We start from the raw sequence: 21,020 nt of genomic DNA, 5'->3' as shown, positions 1-21,020 counted from the left end.
CCACATGTCCCCACCCCCAAGTTTATAAAAGCAAAAGCCCCAGCAGGGAGCCTTCCAGTTGCTTCTGCCCTCCCCAGAAGGGAGGGCAGAAGGGACTGCTGGCTACCGTCTCAGAGCCAGCAGCCGGAAGGAGGTGGGCCCCACCCCAGGCATAACGGGGGGGAGGGGGCGGGCACCCAGAGAACAGATGTCTCCGAACGTCATTTCCCCCAGTATGCCTCTGAGGGGCACAATTTCAGTGCTTGCCCTGGGCGCCATTTCCAGAAGCTACGCCCCTGGCCGTGATCACAGTTCCCCTCCAGCTTGAGTCTGGCCTCTCACCTCGTTGATGTTCCCTTTGATTTCCTCTGTCCTCCTGGCAAAGAACAGGGAAACGGCACTCTGCAAAATGGAAGCAAAGAAGGCGAGGGATCGGGGTTAGGATCCCAGGGAGATGCTGCTTGCTTCAACACCAGCATTTCCATATGAGACAGACAGATGATACTGCCCCCAACCAGGTTACCATGGTTTCCAGTGCCATCTTCCAATCTTTTTGGAAAGCCAGCGTGGTATAGTGGTTAAGAGCGGGTGGATTCTAATCTGGAGTTTGATTCCCCACTCCGCCTGAGCGGCTGAGGCTTATCAGGTGATCCAGATGTGTTTCCGCACCTCCTTATTGGGTGACCTTGGGTTAGTCACAGTTCTCTTGGGACTCTCTCAGCCCCCCCCCCTCCCGCCTCACAAGGTGTCTGTTGTGGGGAGAGGAAGGGAAAGGGGTTTGTAAGCCACCTTAAGTCTCCTTACAGGAGAGAAAGGGGGTGGTATAAATCCAAATTCTTCTTCTGGCCCTCTCCTCATATGCTCATGTATCAGGAAGTGAACAAAGTTTTCTCCTTGGATGTGAGGGGCTCCCATCCAAGCCCTGCTCCATCCGCATGAATGCTCCCAGGGGAATGCTTTGTGTTTCAGCATCAGAAGGAAGGCAGCCAACCCCACGTGGCACAAATCCGTAACACTAGCAAACCTTTTTGGCAAGCGTGCCACGGGCGCGTTGCAAAACACTTGGTGGCCATTCTGTAGCATCTACAGCTGCCAGCCCCTCCTCACAGCTGTGGTGCAGGTTTGCCACTAGTTGACTGAGCTGGGAACCAGACCCACTAGGCATGGCTGCCTGTGTCCAGCCTGACCCCGGGTGGTTTCAGTGAACCTTGTTCCATCCTTGTCATAAGCTGACCACCCCAGCCCAGGGTATTATGAAGCAGAATCCTTCTGGGTCTTAACTTTGAGCCTGCCCACAAACACAAACATATCACACACACACAGGCTGAGTGGCATCAGCCCAAGGATCTGGACACACAAAGACCTTCCTTTCCCCCCCCCCACCCTGTTCACATGCCTTGCCCCCATCACCTGTGGCCTGGTGTTAAGAACATAAGAACGAGCCTGCTGGATCAGACCAGAGTCCATCTAGTCCAGCGCTCTGCTACTCGCAGTGGCCCACCAGGTGCCTTTGGGAGCTCGCGTGCAGGATGTGAAAGCAATGGCCTGCTGCTGGTGCTCCCAAGCACCTGGTCTGCTAAGGCATTTGCAATCTCAGATCAAGGAGGATCCAGATGGGTAGCCATAGATCAAATTCTCCTCCATAAATCTGTCCAAGCCTCTTTTAAAGCTATTCAGGTTAGTGGCCATCACCACCTCCTGTGGCAGCATATTCCAAACACCAATCACACGTTGCATGGAGAAATGTTTTCTTTTCTTAGTCCTAATTCTTTCCCCCAGCATTTTCAATGTATGCCCCCTGGCTTTAGTATTGTGAGAAAAAGAGAAAAATTTCTCTCTGTCGACATTTTCTACCCCATGTATAATTTTATAGACTTCAATCATATCCCCCCTCAGACGTCTCCTCTCCAAACTGAAGAGCCCCAAACGCTGCAGCCTCTCCTCATAAGGAAGGTGGTCCAGTCCCTCAATCATCCTCGTTGCCCTTCTCTGCACCTTTTCTATCTCTTCAATATCCTTTTTGAGATGTGGCGACCAGAACTGAACACAGTACTCCAAGTGCGGTAGTACCATGGCTTTATATAAGGGCATGACACTCTTTGCAGTTTTATTATCAACTCCTTTCCTAATTATCCCCAGCATAGAGTTTGCCTGGTGTTCTTGTGTAGCTATTTGGTGCACCTGCTCTTGAGGTGTGAGGGCAGCCCGACTGGCAAGAAAGAGGGGCTTTGAGGAAGGCAGACATGAAAGGGCAGCTCTGACCTGCGTGGCACAGCCTTAGAGGGTTGGCTGGGAAAGCCCCTCCCCCACAAAGAGTCCGTCTTGCCAAGTGTTCTGAAGCAGCTCCTTTGGGAGGGCAGCCGCTGTGGGTGACCTGACCACACTCTAAGATGCCAGTGGCGTATCTGCCAGAGGGACATGGGTGGTCTCATGTCCCTGGGCGCCATATGGGGGGGTGCAAAATCACCCCCCAGCTGCCGGCCCCTCGACAAGGCTGCAAGGGCCAGTGATGGCTGGGGGGGGGTCTTCCCCAGCCCCTTGCTGCAACCCGGGAGAACGGCAGATGGCCTCAGCCTGGCCCCAACGGGCGCCCGGTGACGGGCCCGTGGCAGGCTCCTGGCTGGGAGAAAATGGCACCCAGGGCCTGGCCTGCTCCAGCACCCTCCATGCCCCTTGCCGTGGTTCCAGCAGCAGTAAGTGAGGCACAGGGTGGGGGAGGCGCTAGATCAGGCTGAGCCCCAGGCATCATTTTTCCCGGTATGCCTCTGCTGAGACCCCGGCCAACTCCAGACAGGGGTCTTGACTCGTCTGAGACGTGAAACTGGTCAGGCCGAGACTTTGTTCAGTGCCCAGCACAGCAAAGCGTGCCACCGCCTTGATTCCCAGCCAGGGCCAAGACACACTTGGGGCAAACATGGCTCATGGGGAATAGTTGGGACTCCACTGGCATAGGGAAACCCTCTAGCACCTGTAAGGACTTGACCCTGACCCTCCCAGCTGCTGGCTCCCGTCACCGAGAGCTGGTGGGTCCTTAAGCAGCAGGATGTAACGAACTAGTAAAGTCCAGGCAAAAGTAACCGTTCTCAGTTCTTTATTGTACTGGCAGTCATCGTCGAATACAGGCGATGCGAGTTCTGAGAGCCTCAGAACTTTGAGAATAGTTTTAACACAGTAGCAAGCCCCTTTCCCGCCACAAGAAATTCAACAGCACATAGTTTCACGCAGTCAAGCCGAGATAACATGAAAGCAAAAATCCCCAGCCTAGGTAGAGAGCCAGGGCTGACAGGCGGGAAAGATTCAAGGACAGAGCACACACCAACATCATCCTGACACAGGAATGGAATTGGGCAACGAATTTCAAAGATGCAACCTTGGCCCATCCTGAGGCATCCTCTCCTCTCCCTGGGCTGTTAGAAAGGAGCAGAACAGGTGGGCCCACACAGAGGACCAGTTGAACCAAGGAGGAAATCTCTGGGCAGAATGAGCCCACACACCAGACGGGAAGTGTGAGAACAGGTGACAACACAAAACAGCCTGTGAGGGCTCAGAGTACACATTAAATCAGGTTTATCCAACATGCCCCACTTGGCAGGTGAGACAAGAGCAGGGGTAGGGAACCTGCGGCTCTCCAGATGTTCAAGAACTACAATTCCCATCAGCCTCTGTCAGCATGGCCAATTGGCCATGCTGTTAGGGGCTGATGGGAATTGTAGTTCCTGAACATCTGGAGAGCCGCAGGTTCCCTACCCCTGGACAAGAGTTTCAGAGTGGAGGCGCATACCTGCACTCTGGCATCTTCCGCTGACCACACCTGGGGAAGGAACGCAGGCCAAACCCCCTTCCCTGATCCACACTTAAAATCATGGAAGAGACCCTAAGGGCCGTCAAGGCCAACCCCCTGCCATGCAGGAACACACAATCAAAGCACTCCTGACAGATGGTCATCCAGCCTCTCTTTAAAAGCCTCCAAAGAGGGACACTCCACCACACTCCCAGGTAGTGCATTCCACAGTCGAACAGCCCCGACGGTCAGAAAGTTCTTCCTGATGTTTAGGTGGAATCTCTTTTCCTTCACCTTGAACCTATTACTCCTGGTTAAGAACATAAGAACAAGCCAGCTGGATCAGACCAGAGTCCATCTAGTCCAGCTCTCTGCTACTCCCAGTGGCCCACCAGGTGCCTTTGGGAGCTCACATGCAGGATGTGAACGCAATGGCCTTCTGAGGCTGTTGCTCCCGAGCACCTGGTCTGTTAAGGCATTTGCAATCTCAGATCAAAGAGGATCAAGATTGGTAGCCATAAATCAACTTCTCCTCCATAAATCTATCCAAGCCCCTTTTAAAGCTATCCAGGTTAGTGGCCATCACCGCCTCCTGTGGCAGCATATTCCAAACACCAATCACACGTTGCGTGAAGAAGTGTTTCCTTTTATTAGTCCTAATTCTTCCCCCCACAGCATTTTTAATGTATGCCCCCTGGTTCTAGTATTGTGAGAATACTAGTTCTAGTCTCTGTGGCAGCAGAAAACAAGCTTGCTCCCTCCCCAACATGACATCCCTTCAAATATCTAAACATGGCTATCATGTCACCTGTTAACCTTCTCTACACCAAACTAAACATACCCAGTTTCCTAAGTCTTTCCTCATAGGCCATGGATTCCAGACCTTCTAATACTAAAGGTAGCTGTAGCTGTCAGCATCATGAAGCGTGTGTGCGCAAGAGGGAACAGCTTGTATTTTGAAAACAAACTGAAAAACTGATGGAAACTCACCCAGGAGGCTCCTTTGCTTCAAGCACTGGGGCTCTGCAGCAACAAATGGCCGTGCGGATGACCCATAGCAAAGTTACACATCAAGTGTGGCTTGGAAGGGCAGAGTGTGGCTTGGGTCATGTGGAGAGGCCACACATTTGAAGTCAGTGGGTGCCAGAGAGACGCTTTGAACCAGGTATTCTGGAAGAAAGGAGGGTGGCCTACGGGGGCCCGTGATTCAAAAATTGCATCTGGCTAGAGCAGTGGTTCTCAACCTTCCTGATGCCACGACCCTTTAATACAGTTCCTCATGTTGTGGTGACCCCCAACCCTAACATGTATCCATTTTATAGATGGGGAACACTGGTGCAGAGAGTCTTAGGCGACCCCTGTGAAAGGGTCGTTCGACCCCCAAATGGGTCACAACCCACAGGTTGAGAACCGCTGGGCTAGAGAATTCTAACCAATTGATCAAAGGACTGAGAAGCAGAGTCCTTTGTAAAAAAGTCTGTGGGGCCCGACTCTACAAAGCGGCTTAGATTGTGTTGTACTATTACCAAGGGGGCATCTGAGCCCTCCTTTTGAAAACTGACAGGGATTCCCCCCCGCCCCCACCAATATGGCCCAGGTAAACAGTCAAAACAGCACTTTTGCACCAAGACAAATTCAGTTGCACTGTAAGGTTTTGGACCAATAATCAATAAGCGGAGTCTGGATATAGGATCAGAAGCCTTTATTGGGCTGGCATCAAGGACTCTGCTTCAGAAAGCCAGTTCTGGCAAATCCAGGCTTTTACAGTCATATCTATTCCCCTTGTTGCTCCCCTGAATTTCCTCCTCCCAGCTTCCCAGAGATTGTGAGAACGACGAGGTGTGAAAGACTTTGTTTTCGAAGACAAGCATCCCAAGGCCAGGACCGCAATAGTCTCCCACCAGACACACACACACACACACACACCCCCGCCCCGGCCTCCACTCCTCCCTCCTTTCATCTGGAGTGCCAGGCAGGATCGGCCTCAGTGGCGTACTGACCATGGGAACAGGTGAGATCAAATGAGCCCGGGCGCAATGGTGGGGGGTGCGTGTGTGTGTGTGTGTGCGCAAAATCACCTTCCATCTGTACCCCTGTCCTCCGCTCTTCCCAGGTGCCTAGACAGATCCGGCCTGCTGCTGTGGCACCCATCGAAGTCGCCTCCTTTCCTCCCCAGACCCTCGGAGGTGGGGCTCGGGGGCACTGTCGCCCTGCTGCAGCTGCAGCTGCGGTGCCCATTCGAGCCATCCCAAGCCCCCCCCCCCCAAGTGCAGGGGGATGCCTGGAGCAAGTATTGTCCCTGGGGGCCATCCCCCCCCCATACGCCTCTGGTCAGTCTAGTTATCTACATATCTACGTGCGTAGAAATAGATGGAACAAAGAAAAGGCCCAGTAACATATGACAGGTGTTATGTGGAAGGTCAGTTCTCAAGCCCCCACTCCGGCGGAAATGATACTCTTTTGGCCAGGTGTCACCCCCAACATCCTTTGTCTGATGCCAGGAGGGGGCAGGTGCCACTCCTGACGTACACAAAGCTAAGTAGGCTATGTTAGCATCTGTTCTGCACATTTAAGGAGAAGCAGTGGTGTAGGAGGTTAAGAGCTCATGTATCTAATCTGGAGGAACCGGGTTTGATTCCCAGCTCTGCCACCTGAGCTGCGGAGGCTTATCTGGGGAATTCAGATTAGCCTGTACACTCCCACACACGCCAGCTGGGTGACCTTGGGGGTTGGGGTCAGCAGCCTTTCTGAGTACCTCTTTCAGCTCCTACCCACCTCACAGGGAGTGTTTGTTGTGAGGGGGGAAGGGCAAGGAGATTGTAAGCCCCTTTGAGTCTCCTGCAGGATTAGGGGGGATATAAATCCAAACTCCTCCTCCTCCTCCTCCTCCTCCTCCTCCTCCTCCTCCTCCTCCTCTCCTCCTCCTCCTCCTCCTCCTCCTCTTCTTCTTCTTCTTCTTCTTCTTCTTCTTCTTCTTCTTCTTCTTCTTCTTCTTCTTCTTCTTCTTCTTCTTCTTCTTCTTCTTCTTCATTTGGCTTCTAGGGATCTGGAATCTTGGGAATAAATGGGAATGGGAATAAAATGGCACACAGCAAATGGATCTTTAAAAAAAACCAAAACACTAAAAACAGAATTTTAGGAAGCTGAATTCTGTCGAATGGACAATATTCTGCACAGTAAAATAAGGACCGTGGTGACTGTGTCCAGCCCTGTGGCTTGAACTTGTGCTGCCTTCACACAAGTAGTAATGAGCCGATCCATCTCCTTTAGGACTGTGTGATACCAAGATTAGACCCAGCTCACCCTTCCCCCTGAACTAAAATACCCTCCAGACCCCGCCCCGGCCTTGTTTTCTGCAAATGCTCACTGGACATTTGAGGAAAGCGGGTCATCTGAATCCACTCAGCTGTTTCATGCCTAGAACTCAGAGTTCTGGGTTCAATTCTTCCCTCCCTCCAGTCTTCTGGAACCCCAGTTGATTCTTTGCTGAACTGGGAGAAAAAAATGCACAGAGACTATTTCTACAGATACAAATTTGTTCACAGGAACTGTGCTTGGGGCTCAGTTTTAGAGGACAACGGTGGGTTTATAGGGGAGACAAGCCTTTGAATAGACCCATGTCTATAAATTTTGTTTCAGAGAGGTGTGCAGGAGTATAGAGCAGTGGACAGTGATTGGGTTCGATTCCCCACTCCTCCACATGAAGCCTGCTGGACAGTCTTGGGTCAGTCACAGTTCTCTCAAAACTCTCTCTCAAAACCCTCCAAACCTCTCTTGCCTTTGAAACCTGCTGGGGTCAGCTGTGACCTGACCTCACACATACCTTCGCACCTGCAGGGTGGAGTGCGGAAAGCAGGTCAATGCAGAATACTGGAGGGATGGCAGAGTAGCCACGTCAGGAATCCAGTAACTATGGGGCAGAGACATCCCTGGTCCCCCAAGGAGGGTTCCGACCCCTTTCCGCTCCCCTGGGCCTTTGCCTGCCTCAGCAGCCCCTCTCTGGGCAGGGAGGAGCGCACGGGCGGGGGGGGGGTCTCTGAGGCTCGGGGGCTCCGCCACCTCCCCAGCCCCATCAGCACAAAGGCTCAGCCCCGGGGACGGAGCTCCTACAAGGGGGGGGGGGGGCAGCCAGCAGCTGAGATGCCTCGGAAAAGGGATCAGGCAAATTGGGGGGGGGGGGCATGATGGCCACACGGAATTTCCATGTGCAGAGGCAGGAATCTTCCCCCCCGCCCGCCGCCCGCTTTCTGCGACCCCGAAAGCAGCACCTCAACCCAGGGTCTCCTTCCCCTGTTGCCGCCAGGCTCTCTCCCGATGCCCCCCCCACCCGTCCCTCGGTGCGCGCGCGCGCGCGCGTCCCCCCCCCCCTTTCCGCTCCAGCCGCTGGCGGGAAAGCGCGCGCGATCCAAGCGAACGGCGGCGATGGGCGCAGGTCGAAGAGGAGCCTGAAGCGCCGGCCCAGGTGAGCGCGACCATTCCGCCCTCCCCCCCCCCCGCCAGCCAGGGCGGCCCACCCCGGGAACCGAACGCGGCACTGCAGCCGTCGCAGACCCCTGAGCCGGCCGGGCGCCACCGCTGCACGGGCGAAGAGGGGGGGGGGAGGATCTGCCAAGCGACGCCCGGCCGCCCCATCAGGAAGCCCCCCCCCCGCTCCTCCAGGCTCATTGTCGAAGGGGCAGCCTGGGTCTGGGAGTGGGGGGGCAAGAGGCCCTCCCTCCCCCCCCGCAAGGGGAGCCAGCCAAGCGCGGCGACTCGGGGCGAGGAGGAGAGCTCACCGGGGCGCCTCTTTCCCGCTGCCCCCCCTCCGGCCCCCTCCTTCCTTCCTCCCCTCCCTCCCTTTCTGTTTCTGCAGGGGACCCCCGGCGCCGTCCCACGGGAAGGCAGGCGGGCGGGCGGGCGGGTGGGGGGGTGGGCTGCCATGGCCCGTCCGCCGCCGAAGAGGAGCTGCGCCCTGGCGCCCTGCATGGCGCTGCTGGAGGTGAGCCGCCCCACGGGCCCCAACCCCCCCCCCCCTCTTAGTCCCTCCGTAGCTGTCACCTCTCCGCAGCGGACCCCCACTTCCCCGCGCCTGCAGGCATCACGGGCCCCGGGAAGGGGAGGAGGAGCCGCAGCGAAAAGGGGACTGCCTTCCACAAAGTCTCCGGAATCCCTTCCGAAGAAAACGCACCTGAACACACCTGCCTGCCCTCGGACAGAAGCAACCCGTTCTGGCCCATTCAGGCGGCATCTCGGCTGGTTGGCATCCGCGGGACCCTGCCCCCCCCCCCACCCGCATACCTCCCAAGGAGCGGGGCAAAGGTCCCTAACCCGCTGATGCCCTCAGCCATGAGCCCTGTGGGACAGCTCCGGTCAACCCCCGCTCCAAGCCAAAAGGCTCCCTGGGCCAGAGATCCCCAGCCGGTCACAGGGCTCTCTGGGGGACTGACCAGCAGAGGCCGGCTGGCAGGTCCGAGAGTCCCACCTGTAAAGGGCTACAAAGGTGAATTCTAAAAGCTTGAGCCGGATTTGGCCCCCCACCTGGAGCAAAGGCATCAGTGCAGAGTGCCTGAAGGGCAGAGAAGACCCCTGCTTAGGATGCGGCCTGTCCCCTTCTTAACCAGCTGCAACCCTCCTTTCCATTCTTGGGGGGGCAGCAATAAGGCCAAGCACGTTTTTCAAACGCCCTTCTCAAATGTTTGGGCCGCCCCCCTCCAAAAAATATCCAGAAAAGGGAGAGTGGTCTCAAAAGGCAGTAGTACATAAACTATTCCACAAGGCGACCTTCCCAAGTCAGCACAATATATTTAAAAAATACTGATGATGTCAGAGCAAAACAAAAGACCCAGCACGTTTCAACAAAGTCAAGACACGATCTGCTTATAGGTTGCCACTTGTAGCTGCAACAAATCCTTAAAAACAGCACCCACAAAACAAAGTAAAATTTCAAAGCTGCTGTAAGCAATAGCTGTCTCATGAAACGAAATGAATCCGATTTCTTTTTACAGATCCATTTTCAATCAAAGGTTCCCCTAACCGTAGCATAGTAGTTTTAAAAAAAATCCACTAACTTTTCAAGTTTGTTTGTTTGTTTATTATTTGATTTACTATAACATCCACCCTCGAAGGGCTCTGGGCGGTGTACAAAGGATAAAGCAATTAAAAAGTCGTAACTAGCAACTAAAACAGAATTAATTTAAAAGACAGACAACAAGAAACCAGCAAAAAGCAGAAAAACCAGCATTGGATGGGAACCTGGAAAAATCTTTAACCCCCTGGGAGGGGACCAGGCACAGCAAATGACGGCCAATTAGGATGGTATATATAGGGGGTGGCGTGGGAGGTACCCACTGTAGCGTGAGCCACCATGAAGGAATAAGAATGTATCTTGGTATGGCTGTGGTTTATGCCATTTTAATGGCCTTGGTTGCTTATGGCTTGTTTTAATGACTTAGTTTTATTAGGTATAAACTGCCTCCACTTTTTTTCTTTCTTTTTATTAAAGTTTAATTGAATTTAATACAAGAGTATTGATATTAAGAATTTAATACAACAACAAATAATATTAAGAATTTAATACAACAACAAATAATTGTTACAAAGTATAAAACATAGTAGCAGTTCATTATAACCTATTATAAACCAAGAAAGAAAACATTTTAAAATAGCCAAAGGGATTAATCAGGTGAAGGAAAATGAATAGAATCATGGTAAGCTATAAGTAATGCTAAGTTAAACCTATGGCAAGACGATATAGAAAAGCCAGAAAAGGAAAGAGGTGGGAAAAAAATAACTTTTGTTCTAAATAGATAAATGATGGTAGATGGTCTTTTGAACCAACTGCCAAAATGTCCTTAGACAGCCTCCCTCTTCCACTTCAACAGAGCTACCCTACCTGTCCCCCCAAGCCTCTACAGAGCTTCTAATAACATGGAGGCCTCACCTGTGACCAGTGACTTCTTGTTTTGTTTCCCCGCTCCTTGGGAGGGTTTAAATCGGGGTTATTGCTGACGCCATTTTAACTAACTAACATTTTTACTGAATTTACCGCTGTGTTTTAAATTCTTAAATTTAAATTAAATTTTTTTAATCTAATGGGGTTTTTGTCTGTATATATTGTATGTGGAATCTGTGTTGTCCACCGCCCAGAGCCCTCCGGGGGTTGGGCGGTATAAAAATCCAATCAATCAATCAATCAATCAATCAATCAATCAATCAAAGTGGGCAGGGAGGGGACCGGTGCACCAGGTGGGTGCCGGTGGAATGCCAGTGGAAAATCGCCCCCCTTTCACCTTGCCCTGCCAGGCCCCGCGGAGGCCGCTGCCGGGCAACACTGCCTGGCCCCGCCCCAGTGTAGCTATAAGGGGGTGAGGTGGGGACCGGTGCAAAAAAAGAGCCATTCTCCTCCCCTCCCCTCCCAGCCCTCCAAGCAAAACGCCAGGGGGCAGCGTGGGGATTCGTGGGGCAGGGGCAGTGGTGGGATCCAAAAATTTTAGTAACAGGTTCCCATGGTGGTGGGATTCAAACTGGCGTAGCGCAACTGGGGCTGGGCGGGACACAATGGGGGCGTGGCCGGGCACTCCGGGGGCGGGGCATTCCTGGGCAGGGCTGTGGCAAGGACGCAGCCACTGCGCCAGTCCTTGGGCGGGAAACGAATGCACGCAGGTGCAGGCTGCCACGCACATCAGTGCACCTCCTGCTAGACTGCTTCAAGTTCTGCGCGCTACTGCTGAGAGGAGGGGCGTAACTAAGGCAAAAATCATGTGGCAAAATCACCAATTAGTAAACCCCTCTCAGCACACACTAATAATTAGTAACCTACTCTCAGGAACCTGTGAGAACCTGCTGGATCCCACCTCTGGGCAGGGGGCAGAACATTTGGAGTCCGGCCCAGGCTCCATCTTCCCCAGCGACGCCTCTGCCTGTGGCAGTTGCCACACGAAGAGCTTGGCACCAAGGAACACACTCTGGGGCTGTGAGAAAGTGTGTTCTTGTGCAAGGAATGGGTTAGAGACCCTCACAGCAGGATGGATGAGTAGGCCGCCCAGAGCGCTTCTCTTGCCAGCCGCGAGATGGCTTATGAAAGAGCGTGGGTCAGCATGAGGAGCGTGCGTGAACGGGGCAGCCCAGTCCCAGGCCGCCCCGTTCAGCCCGTGGTGCCGCTTCGTGCCTGATGTGCCCTCATTCTGCTTCCAGCTTGTGATCCTGGCCGGCACCGTGCTGCTAGCCTACCACTTCGAATACACGGACACTTTCCCCGTGCACCTGCAGGGTTTCTTTTGCTACGACAGTGCCTACGCCAAGCCCTACCCTGGCCCAGAAGATGCCAGCAGGGCACCGCCAGTCTTGGTCTATTCTCTGGTCACTGCCGTGCCCACTGTCATGGTAAGAGCCCAGCAGGGTTTGTGGGGCGCAGAAGAGGAGCCGTGGAAAGGCCTTTTGTGACCAAACATCCTGCATGCCTGGAGGGTTATTCTGGGCCCCACGCCTGAGGTGTATGGCCTATAGCAGTGATGGCGAACCTATGGCACGGGTGCCAGAGGTGGCACTCGGAGCCCTCTCTGTGGGCACTCACACACAGAGTTCGTCATGTGGGGGGCAGAAAATCACACACACCCCCACACCCCCACACACATCTAGGCTGGCCTGGGCCACTGAGCACAATGTGCGCGCTGTGATGAAGCAGTTTAGGAGGACTTCACATGGCCGAGGGCCTGGTGCCTGTGCTCGAGGTGGCTGCTGCCTGCAGAGTGGGGGCAGAGGAGGCAGTAGATGCTAGAAGAAGGCGCACAGGAGTGAATACGCACAGGACTTGGTGGAGGCTTGAGCAGGCTGGCCCCTGCTCGAGCGCTTTTGGGCACAGGAAGAGGGAGCCAACCAGTTGTTTCTAAACTAAAACCTCAGCATTCAGGTTAAATTGCCGAGTTGGCATTTTGCAATAAATAAGTGGGTTTTGGGTTGCAATTTGGGCACTCGGTCTCAAAAAGGTTCGCCATCACTGGCCTATAGGGACATGGGGTCACCCATGTCCCCGGGTGCATGGTGCCAAGCCCCGCCCCCGGCCTCCCTGCTGCTTGAAGGCGGAGGCATGGGTGGGGGGGCGCCTGGAGAAGCGATTGTCTCTGGGTACTATTCCCCCCACCCCCGATACACCTCTGCCTCTATTGATAACCCAAGAGATTTAAAATCTCTGCTGGGGGAGCAGTGGGGCAGTCTTTTGATTTCTGCATGTACTAAATCAATGGAGGCAAACAGAAATATTTTTGTTTTAGGAGAAGAAGAAGAGGAGGAGTTTGAATTTATATCCCCCCTTTCCCTCCTATAGGAGACTCAAAGGGGCTGACAATCTCCTTTCCCTCCCCCCCCCTCACAACAAACACCCTGTGAGGTGGGTGGGGCTGAGAGAGCTCAGAAGAACTGTGATTAGCCCAAGGTCACCCAGCTGGCGTGTGTGGGAGTGCACAGGCTAATCTGAATTCCCCCAGATAAGCCTCCACAACTCAGATGGCAGAGCGGGGAATCAAACCCGGTTCCTCCAGATTAGAATGCACCTTAACCACTACGCCACTGCTGCTCCATTTTAACCTCCCTCCTTTGCACCCCACCCCCTGCCAGTGGGGACATAAAGTTGCTTCCAATGCTGTTCTCCCTCTTCCATTTTACTCTCACAAGAACAACCCTGAAAGCTGGGTCAGGCTGAGATAATGTGACTGGCTATCACTCCCTGAATGCCTGCACCGGGGTGGGGGTGGGGGAGGGCAGGAGCGGGGGGGGGGCAGTGTGAGACTGCAGGGATAACTGAGGAACAGATGGGGTGGGGGGCTGACAGCTGACACCAACTCCTTCTCATCCACCTTCTCCTCCTCCTCCTCCTCTTCTCCTTCTCTTCTTCTTCTCCTTCTCCTCCTCTTCTTCTTCTTCTTCTTCTTCTTCTTCTTCTTCTTCTCCTCCTCCTTCTCCTTCTCCTTCTCCTCCTCCTCCTCCTCCTCTTCTCCATCTCTTCCTCCTCCTCTTCTTCTTCTCCTTCTCCTCCTCCTCCTCCTCTTCTCCTTCTCCTCCTCCTCTTGTCCTTCTTCTTCTCCTTCTCCTCCTCCTCTTGTCCTTCTTCTTCTTCTTCTTCTTCTTCTTCTTCTTCTTCTTCTTCTTCTTCTTCTTCTTTTCATTGGGACAAGCATGACCACCCCCTCTCCCTTGCCCCCAGATTCTCGTGGGTGAGCTGGCCGCCTTCTTCCTCCAGCCAGAAGCTCGCCAGGAGAAGACAATCATCTCGGGCCGGTGCTGCTACTTCAACTCCCTTCTCCGCCACATTATCCGCTTCTTAGGTAAGCACAGGGACGATCCCCTTGTCTGGAGCCACCCCCCAAAGCTCTCCGCTTCTGCTCTGGGCTCCCCCTGCTCCCATCTAGCCGGAAGGTGTCGTCTTCTTCTTTCTTCCATAGGCACCTATTCCTTTGGCCTCTTCACCACCACCATCTTTGCCAGCGCTGGCCAGGTGGTGACCGGCAGTCAGACGCCCCACTTCCTCTCCATCTGCCGACCCAACTACACTGCCCTGGGCTGCCAACTGTCCTCAGGGACCCTCTACATCACAGACAAGGTGGCCTGCACGGGGAACCCTGCCCTGGTCGCCGCTGCCCGTAAGGCCTTTCCGTCCAAGGATGCTGCTCTCAGCGCCTATGCTGCGGCCTACACTGTGGTACGGAGAGGGGAGAGTCAGACTGGGAGAGGGGCAGGAAAGTGGGGGTTGGTGCGCTGAGGGAGCTAGGTGGGTTGCGCTCCTGCTGCAGATGCATGGCGTAAGGCTGAACACACTCAAACAAAGCAGCTTAGAAAAGAAGAACTTTATTGATATATGTCGCCCTAGGTACAGGGTGCCGGAACTGAGGATTCTTGTCCTCAGTTCCAGTATTTAAACTATTTACAAAAAACAGATAGCAACCAATCAGCTTTTCCCCTCCTCCCAGCTCCTGGTCTCCCATTGGCTCTGAAGCTCCGGTGGGATGTAGCTTCTCAGTTTGTTTTCCCACTCTTTTTCCAAAAAGGCGGGAACCAGTGCATGCTGGGAGTTGCAGTCCTGACACATGGAAGTCTATGCTGCTTGCCTCCTGATCAGAGGCGTACTGGGGGAAAATGGTGGCTGGGGCAACACCTGCTCAGGGTGCCTTAGCCAGTGGAGGAGAGCAGTGGTCCCAGGCAGCCTGGTGGGACCGGGCCAAGGGGCGCCTGGTGGACCCGCAGCAGGGTCCCAACACAGCTGGAAGCCTGTCGCAACGTGCCGGGCACCCCCACATCCTGTAGCCCAGTGGTTCCCAAACTTATTTGGCCTACCGCCCCCTTTCCAGAAAAAAATATTACTTAGCGCCCACTAGAAATTAATTTTTTAAAAATTTTAATAGCAATTAAACAGAAAGATATATGTATTAATGTTTCTACCTGTGGCCACCACCGCCCCCCTGGATCGCTGCAGCACCCACCAGGGGGCGGTGGCGCCCACTTTGGGAATCACTGCTCTAGTGGGTGGCACCCAATCTGGCAGATACTCCACTTTTCCTCGCATGCAACAAAAGCAAAGTGACCCTAGATTTGACCCCTCAAAGCACGCCCATCCCAGCCGCTCAGACAGAAGGGGAAGGAGGCCGGCTGCTCCTCGGGGAAATGGCTGCAGGAGGGATGATTGATCCCGAAACATTGCCTGACCTGACTGGAATTGCTGGCTCTGGGCTGGGATGTCCCTGGAGATTTGTGTGAGCAGCCTGGGGAGGGGCCTGTGTGGGGTGTCATGTTTCAGAGGCCCCCCTCCATTTCCTCCAAGGGCAGAGGTCTGCAACCTGCGGCTCCCCAGGTGTTCTTGGACTACAAATCCCATCAGCCCCTGCCAGCATGGCCAATTGGCCATGCTGGCAGGGGGCTGATGGGATTTGTAGTCCAGGAACATCTGGAGAGCCACAGGTTGCAGACCCCTGCTCCAGGGAGCTGATTTCAGTGTCCTGGAGGTTAGTTGTAATTCCAGGATGGCTCCTGGCCCTGCCTGAAGAGCGGAGTCATCAGCACTGGGAATGGACAGCTTTGGGCAGGAGAAGGGAGAACTAATCAGGAAACTCCAGAAAGGACTGGCCTGTTTGGGGGGGAGGCATGAGAGGGAAATGTTCCTAATCCAAATGTCACACCTCTTTCTTGGCAGCTCCTCCTGCCCTGCTGAATATTTTCAATCCCCATCAGTGAAGACGGGAAAACTGGTGCGGCCCAGAGAGCAGAGTTTGAGTGTAGCAGCCTGTGTCCCTCCAGCCAGTGCCCCTGAGGTCCTTTCTGGGGTCACAAGGTCAGAACAGCAGAAGGCCCTTGCTTTCACATCCTGCCTGTAAGCTCCCAAAGGCACCTGGTGGGCCACTGTGAGTAGCAGAGTGTTGGACTAGATGGATCCAGCAGGCATGTTCTTATGTTCTAACAGACCAAAAGCTGCATTGGCTGGACAGCCAGGCTGAAGCAAGGAAATACCAAGGGCTGCAGTGGCTCCCCCTTCCTGTTCAACAAGGTTACTGAGGAAAGGGGTCCACTCCGCCCCTTCACCCCTCCTCACTCCAGTCCCGCAACTCATGTAGCTATTCCCCCCTGGAACTATCAAGCAGTCAGCGGGGCCAGTGTTTGACAGTGGAGTATGCTGCCTGGGATGGTGATGGAGTCTCCTTCTTTGGAGGTTTTTAAAGAGAGGCTGGATGGCTATCTGTCAGGAGTGCTTTGATTCCTGCATGGCAGGGGGTTGGACTTGATGGCCCTTGGGGTCTCTTCCAACACTATGATTCTATGAGGGACTGCAGGAGCAGAGAGGAGCTGTGAGCTATTCCGGTTACTGTTTCCAGCTTGATCTCTGTTGCTCTTCTTCCTCCCCGGCAGATGTATGTGACGCTGGTGCTCCGGCTGAAGGGCTCCCGCTTGGCCAAACCCTTCCTGTGCCTGGCCCTCCTGTGCCCCGCCTTCCTTGTGGGGGTGGTGCGTGTGGCTGAGTACCGGAACCACTGGTCTGACGTGTTGGCGGGCTTCCTGACAGGTGGGGCCATTGCCGTCTTCCTGGTAAGTATCAAGGGAATGTGAGGCCGTGCTTGACTGGGTGGGGTTAGGGGCCCAGCTCACCAAGACATCAAATGTCATTCCATGCAAAGTGAGGGAATGAGAAGACATTTGGCAGTGGGAATTGCACCATGTGGGGCAGGAGAGGAGACCCGTTTTTGGAGGACTCAGCTCAGGCAGTCTTGTAGGACGCGGCGTTTGCTCAGTCTGGTCAGTGCAGAGAAGCCTCTAGGACAGGGGTGGCCAGCCTATGGCGCTCCAGATGTTCATGAGCTACAATTCCCGTCAGCCCCTGCCAGCATGGCCAATTGGCAGGGGCTGATGGGAATTGTAGTCCATGAACATCTGGAACGCCATAGGTTGGTCACCCCTGCTTTAGGACCTCTTTGCCAGGCACTCCTGTGGCTTCTTTGTTCAATCACCTTCGTTCAATCACCATCGAAAGGTGGTGTGTTTTTTAACATTATCTTTATTGTGCAGTTAACACAGAGGATTATCAGCTGCCCTCTCCCCTCCTTGGAAGAACTCTATAATTCCCGAAGCCTAAAAAAAGCCCAAAATATTCTGAGAGACCCGTCTCATCCAGCACACACTCTTTTTGAACTGTTACCATCCGGCAGACGATACAGGTCTATCAAAACTAGGACAAAGAGGCTTAGAGACAGCTTCTATTCTAGAGCTGTGGCAATGCTGAACTCCGCGGCTTCGTGTTGATGTGTTTGGGGCTGTGTAGGGATGGGTGGAGGAAGGGGAAAGTGATGATGGGGTATGAGTCTGAAATTGTGTGTATTGAGGAATGCTGCTGTAAATTTTGTTGTGCGTGCACAATGACAATAAAATGCTTATGCTTATGAAAATACAAAAACGTATATGATGGTAGCTTATAAAGAAGTGAAACAGAAGTAAAGGAGATTTCTCCTTTGTTACAAACATTTCTAGTTATGTAATCTTAAACAAAGCGAAAGTGATTCATTGACTACAGTAGAAAAGGGAAGTTTAGTTAATTATTAAATCATTAGAAGAGGAGAAAGAGAAATATCATCTTAATGTTCGTATAATATATACAAATCTCATATCGTTATTAATATTTTTTTACTAGTTGGATCATCTTTGTGTAAATACTGTATTATTGGATCCCATGTTTTAGTATAAGATGTTTGACTTTAAGGGTCTGCCTTGACTCAGCTGTAAGAAACACGGGGGAAAGAAATGGCACTGAATAGAGCAGTGGTGGCGAACCTTTGGTACTCCAGATGTTATGGACTACAATTCCCATCAGCCCCTGCTAGCATGGCCAATTGGCCATACTGGCAGGGGCTGATGGGAATTGTAGTCCATAACATCTGGAGTGCCAAAGGTTCGCCACCACGGGAATAGAGTAAGTGCGCCTTTAACAGCATTCACCAAATACAGACCAAAAAATCACGTGACACACGTGTGCTGCACAGTGGCTTGTGTATATTACAATTATTTTTTACAGTGTATAAACATACATAAAATGCAATTGCTATTAATAATATCTACTTCGGGGATTGGGCAATATAGAAATTGAAACAATAAATAAAAATAAATAAATAAAATAAATAAAATAAAAACTCTCATTACAGATATCTCCGATGGGAGAACTTCAGTAACACCGATGCAGTTAAACAACCTCCTTCCATGTTATCAACACAGTTCACCTCAATAAAGGCTTACAACCTTATCTGTTGTCTTCTTTCATAGATGTTACACTTCCAATCGGTGACTGTGTTGAAGGAGGTTGTTTAACTGCATCGGTGTCACGTGATTTTTTTGGTCTGTGTTTGGTGAGAGAAATGGCACCCCAAGTGCGGGTGGAGGCAGCCCAATGCTGACTGGTGCTGCCACAGGGCCAGCAGCAACTGTGAATGAGCAGCTCCCAGAGACCCTTCATTGACAGCCCCTCTCTGCCACCACCACCCCTCCCCACACTGAGTCCTGACTCCAGGGTAAAGCTCAAGTTCCAGGCAAATGGGCTTGCACAGATTTATGGAGGAGAAGTCGATCTGTGGCTCCCAATCTTGATCCTCCTTGATCTGAGATTGCAAATGCCTTAGCAGACCAGGTGCTCAGGAGCAACAGCCACAGAAGGCCATTGCTTTCACATCCTGTATGTGAGCCCCCAACTCTCAGTTGTTGATCAGAAATGTTTATTGAAAGCAACAAGGCAGCAGACCTTGGCTTGAGAAAGCCAGTACTGGCGACCTGGCTTTCTCTGCCTAGGCCGATTTGTCCCCAAACCAGTCCCCCTCCGGTTTTCCCAGTGAAAGTGTGAAAAGGATTGTTTAGGAGCCAAGGTGTCTCAAGGACACAGAAGGGAGAAAGCCATGCCACCTGCAAAACTTCTGCCCTGCGGTGCTACATACATATCCTGTTGCCTGAGGGCTGGGTGTTTCTCAGGGTCTTGCCTAGTGATCTACATTTGTTATCGAGCAATAAACATCAAAGGAGAAACAGAAGAAAGCAAGAAACAGACCCCTTCTACATGTCAGTCAGCAGGTACATCAACCAGTCTAGACATAGAACAGGCTACGTGTGATCGTACCGGGCCTTTCAAGAGTTGGTTTTGATGCTCAAGCAGGGAGAGGGTTTTTCCCAAGGATCCGGGGTGAGAACACCCCTCAGGAGGCTGGGGGTGTCTTTGGGGCTTTCCGCACTGACAGAGTTGTACTGGTTTCTATCTAGGTTCACCTCAGTGTATCCGCCCCCCAAGACGGACTGCAACTGAGTTCAACGCTGTTTCTAGTCTCGCTTCCTCCTAACTGGCGACATCCCCGTCGTGAAAGTTATGGAACTGCAACCTTTCTGCTGGAACAAGGTCGATACCGCTTCAAAGCTTCGAAGTGCGGACGCATTGAAATGACACCTCATCCGTTCAACCAATCAGGAGCCGCTTTTGTGGCATTCGTAGAACGGGAGAGTCATGGCGGGCATGTAACTGTAAACTGTAAAAAAAAGAGCACTCCCATTTCCCGTGGTAACACAAACTCCACCAATGACGAGTGATAAACAGGTACCAAGATGATCCGCCCCATCTCTAGCTCGGTTCCAGGGGGCCAAGTAAGTTGCTGTGCGGACAGCCTGGAATCGCCCCCCACTGAAGGGAACCGAGTCGACCTTAGCTCCCTTCTGTAGTGCGGAAAGCCCCCTTGATGGGAAGTAAAGGGTGACTAATGTCTGCCTGTCACTGCCTCCTGGGTCCCCCCTGCCATGGCTTGGCCTTAAGTCTTGGGATGAGAGCAGGACAGAGCCCAGCCCCGTTGCCCTACAAGCAGAACGGGCAGAGGGAGAAAGCAGAAGCTCAGGGGGCAGGGGAGGGAGGGAGGGCGTTTGGGTAATGGCAAAGTTCTGATGGGGGGCAGGAAGATAAAGAAGAAGAAGAATTTGGATTTATATCTGCCCTGCCCCCCCTCCGGTTCTCTCCTGTAAGGAGACTCAAAGGGGCTTCCAATCTCCTTCCCTCCCCCCCAACAAACACCCTGTGTGGTGGGTGGGGCTGAGAGAGCTCTGAAGAACTGTGACTAGTCCAAAGTCACCCAGCTGGCATGTGTTGGGGTGCACAAGCTAATCTGGTTCCCCAGATAAGCCTCCACAGCTCAAGTGGCAGAGTGGGGAATCAAACCCGGTTCCTCCAGATTACAGTGCACCTGCTCTTAACCACTACGCCACTCTGCGGGAGCTTAATGTCTGTGCCCTCTTTCTCCTCCAGGTGACGTGTGTGGTCAACTCTTTCCAGAGGGTTCCACGTCCAGCCCAGCCGCCTCTCCCTGTGGAGAATGTGGCCAGCGTCCCTGTGGTAGACCTGCCCTGCGTTGAGAGTTCCCTGGATAAACTGAGCATGGCCCAGGTGAGGCTCTTCTCTGAGGCGACTCTCATCACTGCAAGGGGGGGACACGTGCACACGGAGTCATTATCCAGGGGTGCATTCGGACCAGGACCTTCGTTCACCTCTTCTCCCCCCCCCCCCCAAGCAACTTGATGCGTGACAGTAGGGCTGGAACCTCGCCTTCTCTTTCTGGCACGAGGGGTAAGAACAGGGCTCAGGGGTTTGGGGGCTCCCTGGCACAGCTGCAGGGGAAGGGTCTTAGGGATCCTGGGCGATTTTCTGAAGCCAAAATAGCATCTGGAAGCGAAGTCAAAGGCTGGATCTGACTGCAACCTGTGGCTCTCCAGATGTTCCTGGACTACAAATCCCATC

At 53.1% G+C, this 21,020-nt stretch overlaps 1 protein-coding gene across 1 annotated transcript in view; it reads left to right on the top strand.

Annotated features, from left to right (window-relative positions):
- Positions 1 to 8,105: 8,105 nt before the first annotated feature.
- Positions 8,106 to 21,020, top strand: part of PLPPR2 (phospholipid phosphatase related 2) — a gene marked incomplete at its 3' end in the record, with an annotated part of 13,523 nt that continues 608 nt past the window's right edge. The window contains exons 1-7 of the mRNA XM_048487531.1: positions 8,106 to 8,222; positions 8,613 to 8,738; positions 11,933 to 12,121; positions 13,938 to 14,058; positions 14,176 to 14,432; positions 16,628 to 16,804; positions 20,532 to 20,669. Of these exons, the coding sequence (XP_048343488.1) occupies positions 8,679 to 8,738; positions 11,933 to 12,121; positions 13,938 to 14,058; positions 14,176 to 14,432; positions 16,628 to 16,804; positions 20,532 to 20,669 (942 nt within the window). The remainder of the gene's footprint in view (positions 8,223 to 8,612; positions 8,739 to 11,932; positions 12,122 to 13,937; positions 14,059 to 14,175; positions 14,433 to 16,627; positions 16,805 to 20,531; positions 20,670 to 21,020) is intronic.

Source organism: Sphaerodactylus townsendi, linkage group LG03, assembly GCF_021028975.2.
Source record: "Sphaerodactylus townsendi isolate TG3544 linkage group LG03, MPM_Stown_v2.3, whole genome shotgun sequence".
In the NCBI taxonomy this organism is placed as follows: Eukaryota; Metazoa; Chordata; class Lepidosauria; order Squamata; family Sphaerodactylidae; genus Sphaerodactylus; species Sphaerodactylus townsendi.
Note: the sequence above shows the minus strand (reverse complement) of the source record. Positions and strands in the feature narration are given on the sequence as shown.